Source organism: Drosophila navojoa, chromosome 2, assembly GCF_054131105.1.
Source record: "Drosophila navojoa isolate 15081-1374.11 chromosome 2, UAZ_NAV_1.0, whole genome shotgun sequence".
NCBI classification, from domain to species: Eukaryota; Metazoa; Arthropoda; class Insecta; order Diptera; family Drosophilidae; genus Drosophila; species Drosophila navojoa.
The window spans coordinates 32,635,154-32,644,680 of NC_142890.1; the positions used below are offsets into that span (position 1 = coordinate 32,635,154).

The following is a 9,527-nucleotide window of genomic DNA, read 5'->3' on the forward strand; positions in this document are numbered from 1 at the left end:
CATAGAACATACTCATAAAAAACCCACTAAATACTACGATAAACAAATTTCAAAAGAGATGTATACATCCATTTCTGTACTATCTAGACCGTATGGTTGTTGGCTGTTCAAGTCTTCGTATTTATTAGTGTCGGTCTGCGAAAGTAAAAAAGTAACATTTTATTGATAATTGAGAACGGCATGATACGCCTGATACTGTAAATTATAGACACAAATATGAATTTTAGATTTCAGGTCTTCAGCTTTTAGGGCCTACGAGATCTTGACGATCCTTATGAACGCACAGACGGACGGAAATAGCTTTATCGATATAGTTGATGAAGAAGTTATATATGTATATGGGGCAGATCCCATCAGGTATATATGTATATGGGGCAGATTCCATCAGGTATATGGAACACAACAATTTCCTTCGCACCGTTACATACATTTTTACAAAGCCGTTTAACCCTCATTTCCCATTTTTCTATGATCCAGGGTATAACCAGGTCTCGATCGTTCTACGCTCTTTTATAAATATGTACATATTATACACATTATACACAACACGGTCCCTGCTTACTGTTAAGTTAACGTAGAGACTTTATCTTGGGCTATTTAATAAATTTACTTATTAGTTATTAGCATTTTTTGCAATAAATTGCTCTATCTTCTTATAACATATTTGGAGCGACGAAGAGGAGGCATTTATTTTTACCTATTCTAAAATTTTAGCCTCTTTGGTATTCAAATACCGAATCATCTCGACGTTCTGATTAAGAATACATATATGTTTGTGTGTATATATTTTATGTGCATCCTTCTGTTTGCTCATACATTTGACAAAACCATTTTACCCTGATTTCCCATTTTCAATGCCCTCAAAAACAGACAAAAGACTTGCAGAATTATATCTTGTACTTTCTGAGATCGGTACGGTTTATTCATACAGGAGAAGGCTAAATCGACTCAGCTCTAGATAAAAAATATATAGATACTTTATTGGGTCTGCCACGCCTCCTACGTAAACGTATACTTTTTCACAACACCATTATACCTTTAATTCCCTTTTTCAATGCGTTCAGGGTAGAATACGGAAACTAGGAAGTGCCAGACTTTGATATACCAAAGCTTTTTGTGCATATAGAAAATATATAAATACAACAAAAACAAAAACACATTTGCCACTGTATACAAAAATGCATATGCACACATTGTGCAGATAACTAAATTCTTGGAAAATAAGCATTATTACATGAGGAATTAGACGATTCAAGCAATCAGAGATAAGTTGAGAGGACAGTAGCATTTTAAATACAGTTAGAAGTTGAAAAATACTTGTACATATATGTATTTTAAATTCCTGCTATAGCAATCATACTCATGATCTGATAAGGTTTATTTGACCAATGAATTGATACTTAAAACATTGTAAGTCAAACTAATATCTAAACATATATGCTATGTATATCTTTACATATTAGTAAAATTATATGCGTTTCTAAATTTCAATTAGCTTAAATTGTAATATAAATATTATTAATAATTTGAGGTTACTTGACTTTATTAAATTTGTAAATTATTCGTGATTTACATATGTATATATTTTTTACGATTGGCCAGCTAAAGGGCACTTACTTCCCACCTCAAATTCGTATTGGTTTCTATTGTAGAGCGGGATGGCAACAGTGCAGTCACGCTTAGCCAAGCAAGCACACGAATGAGACAAATAATACTGTAATTCGTTAGACATGCTTACAGCTCGCACACCAACGAAGCAGCAAAATGTATGGTGTCCGAGGAGCAGCAGTCATTAAAACATGTATCTCGAGCTCAGTCTTGTCAGTTTAAATGTTGAGGCCGCCGAGAGAACATCGTTAATTATTTGTGAAAATAAAGTGCATACAAGAAATAAAACGCCGTCGCAATGCCACGTCCATTGAAAGTAACTTATGGAGACCAAAAACCTCCGTATTCATATATTTCTCTGACTGCCATGGCAATCATGCACTCACCACAGAAAATGTTGCCCCTAAGTGATATCTATCGCTTTATTATGGAACAGTTCCCTTATTACCGCAATAATATGCAAAAATGGCAGAACTCATTACGGCACAATTTAAGTTTCAACGATTGCTTCATAAAAGTGCCTCGTAATATTAGCAAAGCTGGTAAAGGCTCTTACTGGACTCTTCATCCGAAAGCGATTAACATGTTTGAAAACGGTAGCTTGCTAAGGCGTCGAAAACGATTTCGAGTGAAAGCACTAGAAAAAGATTTATTCAACTCAAACCTATTATCAATTACTGCATATAGTAAATTCGCCACTGAACTAGCCAACGAGCCAACGAAAATAAATAAAGTATCTGATGAAAACGACACCAATTTCAACAGAGCCAACGCTCTAAAACGAGATCTGGACCAATCACCTTTAGTTTCTTCAAGTGAAAGTGAAGTTGAATATTGTCAGATGGAAGCCATTTCAGAACGTCCAAAGAGAGCATTCACAATAGAGAGTCTTATGGCTCCAGACATCAAAACGAGCTATCAAAAAAGATTAGCTCAATTCATTCCAGCTCAAGGAGAAAATACGCGCCACACAGATGGTATCAAAGCAAAGCAGTTAATTCTGCTAAACCTTAATCAGTTTATGGTACAACAACAACTCCTATATATGCCAACATTATCTTCTCCATTTTATTATGAACAACATACAATAAATGATTTCTACAATTATAAGCATAAAACAGTATTTGAACTGCGAAACCAATACTATGGACCATTGCCAGTGTATTAATAAGGTATATTATTAATAGAGGCGCAAGAAAAAATACCGAGATTGATTGTGGACTCATCCTCTATTCAAGGTCGTTTTTTTGATTAGCCGACCATCAATCAGTTTAAATTTCATCAGTATAATATAAAAATATTTAATTAAGTAAAATATTTCTGCAAGAAAAAATGGTAAATTATCTAAAAATTGTTATAGTTTTTTTTCTTATAACTTGTACAGTAATAAAATAATTTTAATAATTTAAGACTATAATAATAAATAAATTATAAGAAAAATAAACACATATTTGCTTTTGAAAAATTTTATATACAAATTATTCACAGATTATTGACAGCTGACTGGTTAAGGACAACACCATTGAGCATATGATCTGATCGAAGCGAACAGAAAATTAAGACAAGACTAAAAATATACTCTCAGAAGGCTTTTCACCAGCTGATAATCAAAATATTAAACTAAAACATTTCTATTACTCCAGTATTTTGATACATTAAGCGCTAGCGTGGTGATCAATAAAACTCAACAAGATCATAGGAGAATTTTCGTTTTTGTCTGCCTTTATCAATGTACATATTTTATAACGTATGTACATATATACATACATGCAAATGTATGTACAGCGCTCCTCAGCTGAATGGTCCTAAAAGCTTTTATAAATGTTGAAAAGGGTTAATTCTTCAGCAAAATATCCGATTTGAAAAAGAATGAAAAAGAAAAAAAACATATACATATATAAAAAAAATCGTCAGTTTGATGAAATGTGACTCAAAATGCAAACTTGAAGGTGTTTTTGTCGAGACAAGGGAAGATAAATGCGGTCGAAAAGTTTTTTGCAATGAACGTACATATAGGGCTGCCAGTTTAGCAATTTAGTTGCTTTTTAAAATATTTGCAACTTTTATTTTTTCAATGCAATTTTTATTACTCTTGGAGCAATTTTAGAAATTTTTTCATAAAATATTTTTTTTCAGGGTATTTGCATTTTGTTAACCTTTTTGTCATCGACTACAAAATCTATAATCTATAATGGTTCGGAACTTGTATTTGATTCAGCTGATTACATATTTGTGATTAGTGTCATAACTCTTATTGAGATAATGCAACAGATCAATTTATTTATATGTTAAGACCATCCAAAACTAAGGACATTGTCAGTGTATTGGTATATTTAGAATGTCAAGACATTGAGAATATACTAATTCAAATTAACATAATACATTTTGTCAAGGGAGTTTATTAAGGATACCACCAAGTTTTGAGCGGAAGTCCTAAATTACAAAGACTCTGGCAACAACAATCCATTCAGTGACTTAGAAGATTTGTCCATAAAAATATTTTCACTGCCATGGTCCAACGCAGAAAATGAACGAGCAAATTAAACAAGTAAAAAAGCTCTAGTCGAGACTGCTCGAACAAAAATCGAATTTGTATGAAATGCATTTTAATATATATTTTAAATTTGGAGACGCTATGAGCCTTAAAACATTGAATGAGATTTTGTGTATAAGGTTTTAAATTTAAAATAATAAAAATAAATCAATTTAAATAGTAATATAAATCGAACGTATTAAACTTCGATCATTTTAACAGGTATGGACTACAAGGACACCGAAAATGTCATAATTATTCTTTGTAAAGAAGGTCTATGACGAGCTAGATAGTATTTTAAGAATTCTGTAGTTAAATGTAAGTTGAATTGCTTAAAACCATGTTCCTTATTAATTTAAGAGTTTTTAAACTTATATTATCATTGAAAATGGGAAATCATTTGTTGAATAATTTAATTTCTAGACGTACGATCGTAATGAAACTTTCAGAACGTAATCATTATGTATAAATGTATATGTATACCGAAGCACAAGTCTCTAGTATTTGATATACGACTTTTACAAAGATGAGGGTGAGGGGGTGGGTTTAAGGGTGGGGGGTAAATTTTAACAAAAACCGAAATTGTATAAAATACGTCTTAATATACATTTTAAATTTGGAGACTCTAGCTTGAAAGATGTAGGATTTTTTAAGTGATCTTCGATAAGGTTTTATATCGATAAAAAGTATCGGAAGAGTTATCGTTTTTCATTGATAAACTCGAGATGCGCGCTGCTTATACGGACATTTAAATAAAAAAGGTGAAGTCTCTAGCTCTTATATCTTCTCTAATCGACGCGCTCATACATACGGACGGACGGACGGACAGAGAGACGGACAGGGCTAAATCGACTCAGCTTGTCGCCCTGATCAAGAATATATATACTTTGTGGGGTCTGCCACGCCTCCTTCTGCCTGTTACATACTTTTAACAAAACCATTATACCCTGATTTTCCATTTTCAATGGGTTCAGGGTATAAAAATTCTTGCAGCACTGGTATTTATGCATTTGAAATAAATATTAGCGCGCCTCTTCAATTCGAACCCAAAATCGTTTACACAATTCTAAGTTGTGGTAGGCACACGCCAATGCTCAGTTCCCATGCATACACACATGTACATACATGTAGAGGCACACAGGCATAGAAATGCTTATACAAGTGATATCCCATAGTTAGCATCACAGCCTAATCAAATGTATATATGTATTTATGTACATATGTTACAGCCATACAAATGCGTGAGCGCATTCTAATCGCGAAAGCATTTTCTTTATGCGCACCAACGCTCATACCCTTCTCATAAATAATAAGGAAAACGCAAATATTTTATACGAGCTTATCAAACGGTTTGAAGAGTTCGATATACTCTTCACACAGAAGGGAATAAACGAGGTGATTTCGTTTTCGTAGCCCGAACCTAAAAGTAAAGAGCCGATATATGAAGTGGATTACCCTCAAAAAAATGGGCAAAAAGCTTTACACTACTGCCCGGTCTATGTGTTCTATGGTTAGTCCTATTAAACTTCAGATACAAATATTTTTTAATTTACAGATTTTGGATACCACGCACCCTTTACCCTAAATTTGTACAAAATGCATTTCAATTACTAGAGTCTTGTGCTTGAGAATGATTACGCTCTGAAAGATTGTATTTCTACAAAAGAAATTCTTATAATATTGTCCACAGTAAGCAAAGCGCGCTCTAATAATACCCTGATTTTTAATGGGTTCAGGGTATAAAAAGTCGAACAAGTTCAACATTAACATCATATTCACATTTTCCATTGTATCTGTATATCTCTAAGATCAGTATGGAATTGGCTAATTTTAAGTATACCCACCATTAGCTTCCATTACACCTTTGAGGCGTCGCAACATCGACAATATAAGGTCATTTATATCGTGGTATTGAGGTAATTGGACCAACTCCTCGTATATGCAACGAACTAGCTCGTTTTTCATCTTAGGACATCGTTTAGCGACTTCTTATACTCATTCACGAAAGTGAATCAGTATATTGGTCCATCCTTCTGTCTGTATAAACGCAATTTTCTTTTTCGGCGCTATTGAAGCAAGACACTTGAAATTCGGAGTACATACTTGTGTATATCTGATACGCACACCAGGCGCGTGGCAAATCAGAAAATTCATTATCCGATATAACAGAAATAATACTAGTTGAAGATGTAGAAAGCTGAAATTTGGAATGTAGATCCGCGTCGACCATCCAAGATTACGAGCTACGGCGGATATGTCTACACCTATCGGGAGCGTGAAAAATCGAATAAAACTGTATCTCCAAGAGATTTGCATTTAGAAATTTTGCACATAAGCTAAAGTTATGATTCTATAAAGGTTACATGAAAATTATAAGTCACGAACATGTTCGCGAACATCATTTTAAAACAAAATGTTCGCGAAGAAAACAAACTCGACCTTAATGGCAATACATGATTATTCAAAACAAAAGAAAGCACCTGACCTTGCGCTTATTTATTTAATTTTTTTTTTTTTTTTTGCCAGTTCCCGCCTGTATGAAGCTTGCAGACCATTTAATTTTGTTTTAGCGACGCCAACTATGGCGTTTTCTTCGACAACTTTATATTTTAATAATAATTTGTCTCAAGATTGCGCAACTTTATATATTGACAGTTTTCGCTTTCGAGGTTCATTTTGGCCTGTCTTGACTGTCCGAAATATTTCTAGAAATGAAGTTCCTGCGAACAATTGAATAATTGTCGAACTGTTTGCACGAGCACTCGCAAGATAGAAACATTTCAATTTTTATGAGCGCACAGTCGGCGAACAATATGTTCCTAGAAATACTATTGAAACTTTCAGCAAATGCTCTACATATTCTATTGAATTGACAAATTTTAAAAATGCCAAATCATTCACAATTAGCTACATATAGTTGATTTACGATGTTTGTAATTGATAAAAACATAATAGAATGAGTTTTCGATTTTTGAAGATCAACTCGACATATGCGCCATATATACGGTCATTAAAAAAAAAAAATAAAGTCTCTAGCTCTTATATATTCTGAGCTCGACGAGTTCAAGCATACGGACATACGGACAGGGCTAAATCGACTCAGCTCGTCGCCTTGATCAATATTATATACATATACTTTGTAGGGTCTGCCATGCCTCCTTCTGCTTGTTACCAAAACCATAATGAAGAAATCCTTTCATTCTAGAGGTCCTGATGCGTAACTCTATACTTATTATATCTATAACATAAAAAGTCCAGAAACTCAGAAATGACAGTGTTAAGGTGACTAGAAGCAGTTCCGACATAATACGATAGAAAATCTTTGGAGCATCCCATAGGGATTACAGCAACCAACCGAATTTCACTTAATTATTTCACTTTCTGACGACATTTTTTTTTATTGCTTGAAGTATGTACATATATTGAAAACACCCATTTGTTTTTATCCTTTGTTCCATTTTTTACATTATATTTAACGTTATGTCCCCATTAAACTATTTCGTATTCTTCACGTAGATGGACCGATGGATAAACGCTATACGAATTATAATACAATTGGTGATAGATTGAAAACAAATATAGGTGGACATAACATTTTAAAAAAAAAAATATACAAGAATTATTCGATACTTCACTAGAATTTGAGTGCATGTATGATGATTTCATATTTTGTGGCTTAGACTTGGTGGCATATTATTTAAAACGGAATGATAATTTGATACATATTGATGTGTGGTATTTCTCTATCGATGGTACGTGGTTGGATATATAACACGGCATTATATAAAAATATATTTTAAAATAATGGGAAGGTTTTAAATTGTAACATATTTTTATGAGTGATCGTTTTGGGACTGGCCGAAACACACACACACACACGGTTGCAAACATGAGCGGATGGGGGCTAAATTTTAACAAAAATCGAAATAGTATATGCATTTAATGAATTTAATATATATTTTTAATTTATAGACTCTAGACTCTAAACAAAAGTCTCTAGCTCTTATATCTTCTGAGATCTACGCGCTCATATATACGGACGGACGGACAGACATACTCAGCTTGTAGTCGTGAATAAGAACATATATGCTTTGTATAGTCTGCCACGCCTCTGTGTCTGTTACATACTTTTAACAAAACCATTATATTCTGATTTCCCAATTTCAATGGGTTCAGAGTATAAAAATATTAAGTGTGAGATTTAAAAAAATAATGTTAAACATTATGTTTTTTCAGTTGTCTTACAAAAACCATTTTAAAACAAGTAAGAAAGCTCTTGTCGAGACTGCTCTACTACGAGATCCCCTGAACCCTTCAAGCAACTGATATTTCAATAATTCGCACATACACACGCACACCCACACACACACACACACACACACACACACCACACACACACACACACACACACACACAACACACACCACACCACACACACCACACACAACACACACACACACACACACACACAACACACACACACACACACACACACACCACACACAGCACACCACACACACACACACACACACACACACACCACACACACACACACACACAGCACACACACCACACACACACACACACACACACACACCACACACACACACAACACACACACACACACACACCACACACACACACACACACATCACACACACAACACACTACACAACACACACACCCACAACCACACAAGCAAACCCACACACCACCCACACACCACACACACACCCACACACCACACCACACACCACACACACACCCACACAACCCCACACACACCACACACACCACACACACACCCACACTACACACACAACCCACACACCACACACCACCCACATCACACACACAACACACACACACACCACACACACACCCACACACACACACACACCCACACACACACACACACACACACACACACACACACACACACACACACACACACACACACACACACACACACACACACACACACAAACACAAACACAAGCACACACACACACGCAGACAAACAAACACAAGCGCACATAATAATTTGAATAATAGACCTACGATCTTAATGAAACTTTCAGAACGTAATCATATTGTTTAAATGTATGTATATTCCGAAGCTCAAGTCTCTAGTATTTGAAATACGCCTTTAACAAATATAAGGGTGAGGGGTTGCATATAGGGGTGGGGCAATTTTTAACAAAAACCTAAATTGTATAAAATGCATCTTAATATACATATTAAATTTGGAGACTCTAGCTTTAAAGATGTGGGAAATATAATTTTATAAATGATCTTCGATAAAGTTTTTATCGATAAAAAAATATCGGAATGAGTTTTCGTTTTTTAGTGATAAACTCAATATGCGCACGATATATACGGGCAT

General features: G+C 34.5%; 1 protein-coding gene and 1 long non-coding RNA gene across 2 annotated transcripts in view; one reads left to right on the forward strand and one right to left on the reverse strand.

Moving 5' to 3' along the window:
• Positions 1–9,527, reverse strand: part of LOC149092484 (uncharacterized) — a 147,006-nt gene that overhangs the window by 33,407 nt on the left and 104,072 nt on the right. The window lies entirely within an intron of this gene.
• fd96Cb (forkhead domain 96Cb) lies at positions 1,804–2,932 on the forward strand. The gene has a single exon (XM_089256380.1). It carries the CDS (start codon positions 1,907–1,909, stop codon positions 2,774–2,776), a length of 870 nt encoding a protein of 289 aa, XP_089112506.1. The 5' UTR covers positions 1,804–1,906; the 3' UTR covers positions 2,777–2,932.

What these genes read in the sequence shown, in the direction of transcription:
- fd96Cb (XM_089256380.1), top strand. Translation starts at nt 1,907, where the DNA reads ATGCCACGTCCATTGAAAGTAACTTATGGAGACCAAAAACCTCCGTAT.